The sequence below is a fragment of the Ambystoma mexicanum genome, chromosome 4p, assembly GCF_040938575.1.
Source record: "Ambystoma mexicanum isolate Mex_15411 chromosome 4p, UKY_AmexF1_1, whole genome shotgun sequence".
Taxonomy (NCBI): Eukaryota; Metazoa; Chordata; class Amphibia; order Caudata; family Ambystomatidae; genus Ambystoma; species Ambystoma mexicanum.
In genome coordinates, this window is record NC_090927.1 from 549485251 (window position 1) to 549499228 (window position 13978).

The 13978-nt window shown below is 39.3% G+C and overlaps 1 protein-coding gene across 2 annotated transcripts in view; it reads left to right on the plus strand.

The window, feature by feature from the left end:
- The window catches only part of MYOM2 (myomesin 2), a 578568-nt gene that overhangs the window by 502233 nt on the left and 62357 nt on the right, over nt 1-13978 (plus strand). For both annotated transcript variants that reach the window (XM_069606094.1, XM_069606095.1), the window contains 3 exons: nt 5701-5760; nt 6264-6331; nt 12635-12748. In XM_069606094.1, coding sequence (XP_069462195.1) covers nt 5701-5760; nt 6264-6331; nt 12635-12748 — 242 coding nt within the window. The remainder of the gene's footprint in view (nt 1-5700; nt 5761-6263; nt 6332-12634; nt 12749-13978) is intronic.

A 13978-nucleotide genomic window follows, 5' to 3' on the forward strand; every position in this document is an offset into this window, starting at 1 on the left:
TCTAGGTGGGGAGCAGGCCAACTCTTTAATTGTAAATAAAGGGGTGAGACAAGGAGGTCACTCCTTTCATTCTGTACTTACACCCAGGAGGCAATGGACGGCTTTGCAAGGGGTTGAATTGACCACACAAAGATGTCATCCTTGGAGATCCCCATTCTCTTTTATGCAGATGACACAGTTATTTTGGCTATTACACCGATGAGTTTGAAAAATTAATTGAACATTTTCTTGTCAAAATCTTGAATTGAATGCAGAAAAAACAAAAGTCATGGTGTTCAAACCACTTTCTGCCAAGTACTGCTCTCAGGAGCGCAATTTCCTCGGCTTTGGACCTGTATAAGAAACGGGCCTTACCAGCAGCTATCTTTGGATATGAACTATGGGGATGAACTATGGGGATATTCTAATACTGGGAAACTGGCTGTTATAATTTTTTTCTTTTTTTTTTAAATGTGTCCTTCTCCCAAGTAGTGCTCCCTCTTCACTGGTACAGCTTGAAGTTATTGTTGTCCTGATATGTGACTCTATTGTGTTCAAATCAGCACTATATTGCAATTGCCTATGGAAAACAGATGAACTTGTCATCTACCGCGAAGCAGCAAATCATTTGCTATCATTGACTGGGGCACACAGTGTTAAACGGGTTATACATCTGAAACATACACTCAGTGCCCTGGGAATATGTGATGCAAGAAATTACCCAAGATCCTGTTCTGGTGCCAGGCTACTGAACCTGAAAGAGGTGGTAAATATAGGAGTAAGGCAAAGGTTACAGGGTAAAGCAGCTCTGCTTAAGCTGGGCCGAGACTATTTATCTGTGCGGTTACCGGGATGATAAACATACCTACCTTGATTGTATCACGCCCCCTTTTGGAATGATCCTTATATGTTTTTGTGAAACTTGGGATTCTTCAGACTGCTTCTTTTAGTAGTGGGTGTTATGCAAATTCCTCTGGATTGTGCCTCATGTGCAAATCAGCTAATGAAACGCTAATCCATTACTTATTGGCATATCCCTGCACACTTGATTTGAGATGCTGCTATCTGTAACCTGTATTAAATGAAATTAGTGTTGCTCATGTGATGCCATAAAGTACTTGAGACAATCCCCACAACCACATGTCATTTTTGCAACCGCTAGGTACACACATAGAGTGTGGTTACAAAGATCTAAGATCCTAAAGGTTGCACTCAAAGGAGATTAATACATTCTGGTCTATAACATTGATAGCTTTGTGTATTGGGACAGTATTGGTACTGCACTACCAGTACTTTTTCTTCCTTTCTTTGGACAACTTGGAATGTTACAGGGCCATTTTGGAATGATTTGCTGTGAAAAATTACAGTGGTTGTTTACAGTAGGGTATGGACGTGGGTGCTTACCTCTTCGTATTGTTTTAAGCAATTGTAGGGGCTGTTAGTTTACTCTACCTTCTGGCATCCGTGCGACTAATAACTGGTATCTCTCTATGAATTAAGGTTTTTACTTAGTGATGTTACATCCTTATTTATTTTTTAGCTTTCTGTCACTTTTATTAATTGTACAAAGAAAATTCTTTTAAGATATTTTATTGTGTAACTTGAAGGTTTTTGTATCGAATACAGGTTTGTTTGGCTGACTGGCGGACAATTGTTGGTCTCACTTTACTGTCCAGACTAACCACAGGCCTCTCAGGTGGTTAATGGCAATGCAAGGAGAGAATCAAAAGTTATAGTGCTTGGCCATATTTCTACAGGGATTCAATATGGACATTCAGTATAATCCTTGTTCTCAACATTACAGTGTGGATGGATTCAGTAGATACATTTGCCTTGATGAAAAGCCACACCCTAGAAGGATTTTTTGGCTGGCGGGAATTTGACCAAATTCGATCTATGAGGGGATACCATCCAAAGTTTGTTATATATTTAATTGTGCCAGATGTTGCTGGCTTTCTCTCAGAAAGTGATTGCTGATTGACGTGAGACCAGTGGGAACGTGTCCTGATTGCCTGTGTAAATCAGCTAGATCTTGGCAATCCAGGGTGATGAGGCTGTGGCACAATTTACTGCAGACCAACGTAATTGTGTGTGTTAGGAGCAAAGTTCTGAGATCATTAACAGTATGCCAGTTATGCTCAGTGCCTGACTAGATGAAGACCCTTTTACACATAATATTACACCGTAGTTCCCGGGAGACGAGGCACTTGTTTTATTTTGGTCACCTGCTCCAACACTGTGATCAGGTCCCGACTGAAAGAGGGTGGCAGCTAATTATGAATTCCTATGGCCACAATGATTGGAGGGTCGCGCGCAATCCACTTTTTGAAAGAAGTTTTAGAAGCGGGGAAACAATGACTTGATTTATGTTCATATCTGTAGGCTCGCACATGTGCGTCTCTCACTCAGCTTTTTTTATCTCCTTCCTTATTTTAGTTTCCTTGTTTGCCATGTCTTCTAAAATGTATCTTGTGACTCTGTATCTTAATATGCATTGTATTATGTAATTCTCGCATGTATCCTGTATTATGTAATCTTATTTTAATGAATGTCATTGAATTTCTATGTTTTGATAAAGGTTACTTGTTAACCAAATAACAATAAAACAAATAAAAAAATAAAGTGATTGCTGATAAACAGATCTCATTTTCCAATTGCTTTAAGTTAAAACACATCTGTAATTTGCTATGCCCTGTCTAAGGACAAACCAGAAGCTGCAATAATGAGTTGACAACATGACAGCCACAAAGTAACATGTGCCATCTTGAAAACAAATGCATTCCGACTGACATGGGATGCCTTTAATAGTTGGGAACCATGATTTAAATTATAAATAGCGCCATGGCGCTACGGTGTAGTGCCATAGCCTAGCGGAAGAACATTAGTTAGATGTAAATATTAAACTATCTACTTTGATATAATGGCATTTGAGTAAATACAGCTATAAATGCCAAACCCCATCTGATGTAATTTTATTGTCAAACCATTTTTTTGTGACTCTTGCATCTGTCAAAGCCCTTTCTGTATTACTCTCTGGGCCTGGCTGTTTTACCCACATCAGATGCTAGGAACAGCCGTAGATACCTCTTTTTCTCTGATGGGAAGGTGTGACACCTTCCCAGAAGGTCAGAGCATACCCACAGGTGGTAAGGTGGTAGCTAGGTACTTCAAAGATGATCGATGTAAATCAATGGCGAGGTCACTCTGAGGGGCTACTACTGTATTATTGTATTCCAGGCAGATAGGTGAGGGCGTAAGCATGGTGCAGCCAAGGAGATGATTTGTTCCAGAAGACGGTTGCCTAGATACACTTTCTTCCTGTGCCCCTCCTCACTTCCCGCAGGCAAAGCACTCTGGGAGCTGACATCAGCTGGAAAATCCCTTGCTACAAAAGGAAAGGATTGGCCCACTGAAGAAATTGCAATGGACAAATCAGTTATGAAACCCACTTGTATCTATTTTTGTCATCTTCATTGAACCATATTTCTTTCTTACAAGATTTTAATGGAACCATGTTGGGGTAAAAGCTGCCAAAAGTCTCCAGCCTTTGTGGTGAAAAGAAGGATTTACAAGGAGGGAGCATTCATCCCCAAAAATCTTCAGGGGAACATTTGAAGCAACTAGCTGTTGGAAAGCCTGACTGCTCCCAGAACATTGGACTCTGCCTGCTGAGGTGGGGGTCCTGAAAGTGTTCCTGGCAACCTTTCTGGCATGGAAAGGCATAAGACAGACTCCTCTTTCCTTAGTGTCTCTGGGCAGGATCTCACAACAAGCCAGGACCCAAGGAAGCTGTCCCTACCTCTCTGTGCATCATCAAACCACTGCAAGTTGGTTTGAGTGCCATCAAGACACTGAGCTTCTGCAAGGATCGGCTAGAGTGCTTTTGGCAATTTGTACTTCAAACTGTTTCAAGGACCTCACAGCCACCGACATGACATCACCTGCCTGTTTTTCAGCTTCTTCAAGATTCAAGTCTTTGATGCTACTGAAATGGAAAGCTGTGATGAACAAGTTAAGCGACCTCACTGCTATCGTCACTCACACCAAGTCACTGTCGAGCTTTCGAACATCATGGATCTGCACATCACTGCTAATCTCAAGTTTCTTCTAGCCTTACACATTTGCTGCTTGTTCAATTTCACAGTGCGGCTGAATCTCGTCAAACCGGCATGACCAACTCAACCCCAGCTCGTTTCACTAGAAAGTGCCTACACAACCATATCTATGTTGTCGAGCTCCTGAAAGAATACATTAAGGTTCCTACAGTGATTGTGTACCTATGAACTTCTTCTGTAAACCCTAGTCACATTTACAACCTTACTCTTTATCTTAAAAGACATATTCTTGAACATGGACTTGCCACAGAAACTATTTACCTGCATACCCCTGTTCTTCACTGCTCAGATTGCCGTTCGTGCCAACGATCTGCATTATCTGTTAAATTGAACACCTACTCTATAAGCCAATGCTTGCATCAGTCATCTCCTTCCTTTCAATCTATCTTTAGTTCCAAATGAACAAACGTAGTATGACGAATAAAGACAAATGGACATAGAGGAGAGAAAAATAGATGAATACTAAGGAAGATGAAAAGCAAGGAAGAAAACAATGAAGCAATTGTGCAAATGAGGGAATATAAATGAACATGGAAAGGTAGAACAATCTGGCACCAGCTATGAACGTTGGACAAAGGCTCTGGTGAAAGGCACTGTGTAGAAATGTGCAAAATGGCAAAGTTTGCGCAGTGCTAGCATATTTTCACTGCTTTTCACTAAAACACATGTACATATTAGCAAAATAAGAGCAATTGCAGTGAGAATCTAGTGCCACCACAAATTCCTTATGGGCAAACACTTTATGTTGAATAAAAAGGTGTTCACTCATAGAAATGTATGCGCTGAATAGCACTGTTACCAGTGCAGTGTAGGGGTATGGCTGATATATGTCACTGGAAACAAGATTGTTAAATTAAATTCATTAATTATTAAATAGCTCCTGCTACACTTTATTGATATAACTGGTTTCATGCTTGAAGGTCTGATGCTGCTGCACTGCATTTTAGGACCCGAAGTAAGTGCATGCACTTTCTCCCCACTTTTAAAGTGCCCTCAGCATTCTCTCTGTCAACATGTTTCAAACAATACACCACATAACTATTCCTATTTTTACACTAAATTATGGGTGAAAATCAAATCCTGGACTCTTTAAAAGGGGTAACATAGCATTATTTGAGTATAAAGATGGCAAACGTGGTGTACAAAGTACCAGTTCTAACAATAAAGTTCATAACACATGAAAACAATGCCCGAAAAACAGCCCTGCTGGTAGCAATGACCTAAACAAGGTTGATCTAAAACATATTACAACTATATTGCAGGGTTTTGAAAGGGTTTAATCGTTAAGAGTCTGACAACTTCTGTACATCAGTGCGTTTTGTGCATTACAGTGCTTCTGAGATCTATCATGCACTATTAGAGTATGAACCCAGTTTCAGAGAAACTGATGTGGGACAATCTTTTGTTTTATTCTTTTAATTTCTATCTTGAAATGTTTACTCTCTTGATGAAGACTGTGTCCTTATGAAAAGTTATCCTTTTCTAGAATAATTCCAAGCAATGATGTGGAAGAACTGTGTTGTGTTCATTTACATTTAGTATGCTAGTATGTCCTTACTTTCGGTACGAGCTAAAATTAAAGGTTGACATTTTTTTTTTCATGTAGCTTTCAAAGCTGTCCTGGCTGAGGCAGAGTTCCAGAGAAAAGAGTTTCTCAGAAAACAAGGTGAGATTCAGGTTTACTATTAAAAATAAGTTGTTTTATTTATTTGCATATGGTATTATATTTATCACCATGATAAACACCATGATCTTGCAGGGCAGATCAATAAGGTAATTGGACATCTGAAAGGATCTGCAAAAAATACACCATTATTAGGACGCGATTGAGCAGGCTTGGCTCATCCTTTCATCTACCTGAGGTCAAAGTAGCGCAAGATAATTAGAAAGATAGTAATATTTGGTATTTATAAAACTAAAGAACTTAAAGTCTGTGGTGTAAAATTGTTTTGCTTTCATAAGTCAGCTGGTATATGCTGTCAATGCATTCCAACTAGTTAATTTTCTGGTGCTATCTGATCTTGCTCGCCTGAGCCATGTTCATTTATAGTGCTGCTCATCGCAGCAGACATTGCTATCCAGCATTGCTATGTACATTTTATTAAAGAGGCAACACTTTTGCTAGTGCACAATCCAATGTTTGTCGTTGCCCCTCTCCCATATTTCTAGGTCCTTATTTCCAGGAGTATTTGTATTGGGAAGTTACAGAAGAATGTGTGGTGGTACTTGTATGTAAGGTAAGAAAGAGACATCATCTATGTTTTCTTAAATGAGTGTTTTCTTCAGTATTTAAGTAACTTGAGCAGAAAAGTCACCTGTGCTCTTCCATCCTGATTACATTATTCAGCACCCCATGCTCAAAGAATTCCGGATGCAAAAATTATAATCTAATTAATCTAACGTGTACCACGATAAAAAAAAAACAAGAAAGGTGGAGGCCCCTGTAACATTCCCATGGTTTGCTGTGCTTTATTAAATGAAAAAAGTGAGAGTACATGTGTACAACAGTTTTTTTTTATTGTTTACTCTTTTGTATGGGCAGGGAGCACACATACACAGTAGATGTGCTTTTCTCACAGGCTCTGTTATGGAATGCATGGTTTTCAAAAACAACATAGGTATGTGAAGACATCCTATTCTGCCCAGAGGAAATCCAAGGGTGAGCCAAGGTGTCTATACTTTATGCCCACATTTGCACCAGAACTTGGCTCACAGTTATTTTATTTGTTTATCAATTTATTTAATATTCATAACACACCTGCAACCCATGGGCAAAGAGGGGCACAGAAAAGGGCAGACCACAACAGACATTAAGCAGGCAAAATAAGTAGAAAAAGATGCAAAGCAACTAAACACACATAAAAAACCCAGCAGATATCACTTAAAAAGTACATTACCACAAACAAAACTATATTAAATGTCGCCAAATCAGTAAGCTGTCGAAGTGAAGAGATACCCTGAAGAGTGTCAGTGAGTGTATTCCTCTTAAATCTGTTGGTACATTTTCCCAGAGACAAGAAGCTGTGGAGTCAAAGGTCAATCTCCCAGCTCTTTCCAATTTCATATATAGAGTAACCAGCAAGTTACTGTAATTAGAACACAATATGCGATAGCTTGTTTTAAAAGTAAGCCTGGATTTCAAATAGAGGGGTGCACTCCCATGCAGGCACCTGTGAGCAATAATAACTGAAAAAGCAATGTACTCCTCGCTGTAAGCAAATGAAGTTCACGATAAGCCTCACTGACGTGGTCACTACTCTTGAGTTGATTAACAAGCCTGACCGCACTATTCTGCAAAGTCTGCAGTTTAGTTTGCCCTTATATTTTCCATGTAGAAGGCTGCCACAATAGTAATTCTTTGCCCGACAATGGCTCCCACGAAATGGGCACAATTCTCTTTAGAAAGAACCAGACAATATCAGAAGTGTGTCAAATTTCAAATGGATTTAGCCTGCATTTTCAAGGTCGCAAGCTGCCTGGATGGGATTTGAGCACCTGTAATGAGTATGGAAGTTTGTAACGGGTGATCCTTATTTTCACAGAAATATCCCAGATCTAATTCCCACACCATGAAAATACCATCCCAAATTCTGGAGCATGAAACAGGCTATTTTTAATCTGAATATTCTAGTTTATTTAAAATATTAAATTAGGAATTTAAAGGTGGACCCCTAATTTGTCACCCACAAAATTACACACACATATATACAGATTGCCTCCAAAAAAGAAACACAACCTGCCTGGTATTGTATCACTGAACATTTGCATAATTTAAAATGTCCAATGTATTTGTTTATAATTATACCAGCATCTAGACATTAAGATGCAATCTTCTATAAATTACTATTGTAGACAAAAACAGGATATTAAAATGCATGTATTTACTCAAATCTAATTCTGCATTATCTGCTTTAAATGGCACATCACTGAGAAGAAACAGTTTAATAATATGGAAAACATAATCGTATTATACACCTTTTAAACTTCACCAGCAATCTATGGTCTCTGCTTATAAATTGAAACAGAAGAGGACTCAGCAACTCCATTTCATTTGGCATTAGGAGGCCGCTTAAGGCAGTATCCTTCAATCTCTTTGCAGCAGTACTTGGAAAAACAAAACAATTGACTGTTTATCTTGACATTATTGAGGTTGAATGGGAAAAAATAACCTCCTTCTTTGAAATTATTGAGGTTGAATGGGAAAAAATAACATCCTTCCTATTTCACTCTGAGAAGTAGAAAAATCGAAGGAATTTCTTTTCTTTTCAGTAATATTCACTATTATTCTTTAATATAAACAAAGGTTTTTGCAGGTCAAGAAGTTTAGCAATCCCTGCAAATCTGTGAGACATAATGTACACCATACTCACACATCCAGATATATATTTCTCTTGTGAAAACTGGAATGAATTAATAATTGTCACAGTCAGTGACTATTACGTGCTGTGTAATTATAGACTCTATGGTACTCTATTTTAGCATACCTTCTTGTTTTATCTCCATTCTCTACTCTGGGTTTATTGTACTCATATTTTGTTGTTTTTGCAAAGGCCCACGACATGGAGGGACATTAACAGTGCTGAGCAACTCTGCCAGGCAAGCTGTTCCTTTCAGTCTGTCCACTTGCTCCCAAATTGTTTGCAGATAATCTGATTCTGTCCTGGAAAAGTCAGTTCATTCTTGGAGAAAGCTTTTTATGGAGACCTTCAATTAGTTCCTTCAAGTTGAAAGCCCAATATGTGTTTCTCCTGTAGGCAAACTCTCCTCCTTTGATGCTTTGCCAAGTGTTCCCCTTCTCTCTCTGTGTTTGAGTTTAAATACCAAGCAAACACAATCCATTTGGCATAATTCTACACAGCTATTGTGGATTGTATAGTACCTGTGATAGGTTGCCTCACTGATTAATACCCACTAGGCTCTTCCTCTTTGCTTGGACTGGCCCAGTGTATTGACACATGTCATAACATGATGTGTTGGCTGTGAGTTAGCCCTCCCCTCATGAGGAATAATCAAATTAGACTGACATATGTTTTTCCCTTAAAATTCATTTTCATGCATCTGTGTCATTAATACAAATTACATATTCAGAATCACAACAAGATTCTCACTTCAGAAACATCCTTCATGTTTCTGTTGGTGCATGAAGTACAAATTGTTAAAATATGCAAATATATTAATAAGTCATAACTTAGGGATCCCTCTTATAGTCATATAACTAGGGCCCCACCACTGAATTCAAAGAACCAAATCTATTTTGGTTTTTTAAATCAGCCATCTGTTGAAAGGTTAGAGACAATGATGTATTCCATTATATTCACTTTATAACACACTGTTTTTAATGCTGAACATAATCAGATGCTTTGTAGGACTTGGTATCAAAAGAACACATCTGCTCTTATGAACAAAAGTACATCTTAATAGACTCATTTCAATGAAACAGACACATATTTTACATAAGTTCTTATGGCTCTGTCATATTGGAAGTCAGGTTGTATTATAGGCCACTGCTATTTGGATTTGTCATTACTGGCTGTCCATGCATTCCTCAATGTCAGTCCAGGGGGCCATCCAGCTGAATTCTAAATAATAGGATCATGGAAATCTTGAATTTGGAATGTATTTAGCTATTTATTTCCTGTATTTTATTGACAATGGGGGCTTGTTTCACATTTGCTTGCCTGTCCACAAGACCGCTGTGCATAAACAATATAATGTAGGTTCATCCAGAGTTCAAGCTAAATTAACTGTTTTGAGATTACATGTAAAAGCAACATGCTTTCTTTTTGTAATTATTACTGGCATTGATAATCTAATAATGAGAAGGCCTATCGAAATATTCAACTTACTCAATACAAGGGGCCTCATTACGACTGAGGCGGAATGGGTTAACGGCCTCCACAAAAGGAGGCGGCCCTGTTAAACCTGTTCCGCCTCATTACAAGCTCCCCCCCAGGAACCAGGCGTCTTTACCGGGTCCCGCAAGGGGAAGAGGGAGAAAACAACGGGCCACCGGTAATCGCCCCGTTGTTTGCACCCTCTCCCCTTCCCATTGAGCCCTATGGGGGCTCAGATGGGAATGGGGAAGGTCCGGGCCGGGGTTCCTGGAGGGAGGAATTACCTGGCCCTCCGAACTCGGAATGCCCCGGTAATTCCCCAGACCCAGACCCGATTTCGGCAGCAGCCATGCCGCCAATACCTTATAGAATACTAAAATTTGATGCCAGAGTTTGACATTTTCATATTACAATATGGCTGCATAAACACAAACAATTGACTGAATTACAGTAGTCCTAATTGACCTGTACAATTGACTGTTTACTTATTAAATATATATATATATTTGGTTGGTTTTGGTTTACAATAATATAAGGGTTTCGGGTGGGTAGTTGCAGGGGGCTTGTATTGGGTGGGGGGTGCGGGGCATTTCCCCCCGCATATATGTCCTAATTGACCTTTTAAATTCAGTCAATTTGGTCAATTGTGAAAAGGTCAATTGTAAAAAGGTCAATTCGTATACAACCATCTGAATCAGTAGAGATGGCTTTGAACAAAGTGATTCAACTGACTGGGAACGGGCACTTCCATGGAAGCTACAAGACAAGGGGGAATCATTGAAAGGGCACCATTTGGAGGGAGACCCCTTAGTATAGGGCAGACAATGGAGTGGGGATGTCCATGGAATCCAAGATGCCAGAAAGCTATATGAGTCAGACTTTGGCCATCTTGGGATTTACTGTAAGAAATGTCCTTCTTAAACTTCCTGCAAATCAAGGATTCTCAATATGACAGAGCAGAGGAGGCAACATCTGCAACACATACATGGATTGCCCTTTAAATGAGGATTGAAAAAGACCAATAACCCATTGGGAATTTGCCTATATGGAGTGTCTCCCCCACCAAATGGTTAATCATGTTTAGAATCATCTTTATAGAAGAATGGTCAAGACAGAACTCTTCTTTGATCTACAGGGGCCACATTTTCTCAAAAAAGCAGAGCAAATTAATTTAGCAACAGTTTTGCTGCTGTGATAATAGAGAATGGAGCAAACAGATTAAACCCCAATCAATATTATCTAAACATGTTTTCACTGGGAAAAATTGGAGCAGACTGTTTTATTTGCTATGTATGCTGCGTAACATGAAAAGAAATGTAGTAGACACCTTTCATTGTATGCTATGCAGCAAATATAGTGCAGAAAACAGCCTGATACATGTTTCCCTAGTGCAAATGTTCTTAGCAAATATAGATTGTGACAAAATCTGTTTTCTCTGGTTTGCATTGTCAAATAATTTCCTCACATTTTAGCACTTTGACAATCTGCCCCCTGGTGCTCAAAAACCCCCCACATAGGCCGGAGTTAACATTTCCAATGGAGCTGGCAGCTCCCCCTATCCACTCTTGTGAAAAAAGAGTAGTGACAACTGGGAGGAAAAGTTATCTGTCAGTGAAGACTGCTGGTGTACATGGAGTCTGCCTGGGATTATGGCTGGCTCTGCAAGACGCTCTGATGTATTTTCCTGAGCTGGGGACATCAGGGAACCCATCAGTGTCTAAAGATGCTGCTTCGGAGATTCTGGTTGCAGAACCCAGCCTTTTCTGATTCAAGCCACATTGATGTGACCGAACCAGCATTGCAGTGCTACTAAGCTGATGATGCAAATCAATAACCCCATCACCTCTGTTCTGATCTACGCTTTTCTGGAGTGTTTTGAGCTGCCCATAGTATCCAGTTGCACAATGTAAAATAAGTCACTTAATGCTGATCCCATACCATTGTGATTGACTTGATGCATCAAACCATCAAGACTAAATTGCCTGCTTTTTTATCATTAAACCACACATCTGTGCCATTTACATCTTTATGATCAAATCACTGCTGTGCTAATAGTATTGCTGAGTAGAGCATAGGGTTTAGAAACCACTGTCCTCCACTGTACTATTGCACAGCAATAGTCATTTCATCTCAACTACTCACTACATTGGTGACATAACACATGTGTAGAGATCTCTACTCGGTCTACCTTTAGATGTGGTGCTCAACTATACGAATCACAACCTCACATCCTGAGCAGTGGGTTGGCTATGGCTAGTTACCTTTGTTTGGAGCTGCCAGTTTCCAGACGCTAGGGTGTTACCAGGTTATTGTAAGTTTTTCAGTCATGGCACTGGTAAAAAACACAACATTTAATGGTGCCTTTTTCACACTACACCCATATTCTGTAATTGTCTACCAGCCTATGCGGCATGTTATATCTCAAAATGATTTATCTCTTACGACTGAGATGCTTGACCATATAGTGTAACAATATGATCATTGTTTTAACCTCTGCAGTTATTAATTTTACCCTATTGACGTTTTCCTGTATTTACTATGTTCCACGTATTGTTTGTCAGTGTTCAATGTTAAAGACCACTTGCAGATTTTTATCAAATTCATATAAGTTATTCAGGCATAAAATCCAGACAAATATGGAACTGTGAATATATTTTCCAAGGCAATGTATAAATAAACATGGACTTGTTTAATATCTGTTTGCAGGTAGCCAATATCAAGAAAGAAACAGTTTATCGATGGTACAAGGATAATGTTGAGATTGAATCAGAGGAGGCCCCTGATTTGCAGAAAGGAATTTGCAGACTGCCAATTGCAAAGGTACATCATGTCAGATACATACAAATAGACAATATCAAACACATGTTTGTCCTGTTACAATGCTGAGTTACCTTCGCAACTTTTTTGTTTCAATGGATCTGATTCAGAAAAAGATAATGAAGCAGCTCAAACAATCCTACATGCCTTACTCATTCTTATGCACTTGGTATTTTCAGTAGCATGCATCAAAGTTGGTGAAAGAAGCAGATCAACGCTTCAAAAGGGCAGTAGCTCGATGTGAATGTGAATTCCTATGTTTCCTATTATTCTGAACCATTTGGGCAGTCCTCCATGACATGAGTGACCAGAGCCTACATGTATTTTAACATTTTTGTGCACCAAGGCAAAACATGTTTTTCCTTAAACCCATCTTTTCACATTGTCAAACATCTTCACATATTTCAGGAAAAGCCAAATCTGCAAACTTTTCTGGGTACAGGATGCCCAATCTGTCTTGTTTTCATTAATGCCTGGCTAATGTCACACTACGAAGTGCTGTAGGACATTTTCCCTGGGTGCAGCCCAGTCACAATTGGCCTGATTTACAAAAGCATTTTACCATGACGCAATCCCACTGAAAAACGCTTTGTAAATCAGGCCCAATGTTCTTGATCAGTTCCAAGTTGTGTCACACTTATTGGACATTCTGTCTCTGAATATGATCTTTTCATGTTAGGGGTTTTCTATAATACCTGAGAAATGTCATTGATGACTGTAAGGCTGCCTGTGATATGTAACTGGGGCAAAGTCTTTAGAAATACAGTACTTTGAGGGGAGCCTAATTGGTGTTGTCCAGGAAGCACAGAGCTCTCTTGGAGGATGAATTGCAGTTATGTTTCGGCCTTCCAACTGGGCGTCCATATTTCGATTTTATTTTGTCATTGCCTGGAAATTCACTGTCACCTCCAGCAATTTTATTTGTTTTATTGTTATTTTTTGTTGTATTTTGTTTTGCCCTAATGGGATAAGTATTACGCTATATTAATTTCTTCTGCTGTCCACTTAGATCCATGTGATATTTCTACTACCAGCAGGATCTGGCTGTACACCATCCCCTGAATTTCACCACAAGGAGACTGCCTAAACTTATATGGCAGACATTTGCGTTGCATTGTAGGGCTATCTCTCTCAGCCATTTAGTTAGTCAGAAATGACTTCTCCATGCACAGTCCTTTGCTTCTCCTGCCCCTAGTATGGCAGACTCTCCACTCCTTATATATGAGTTACTGC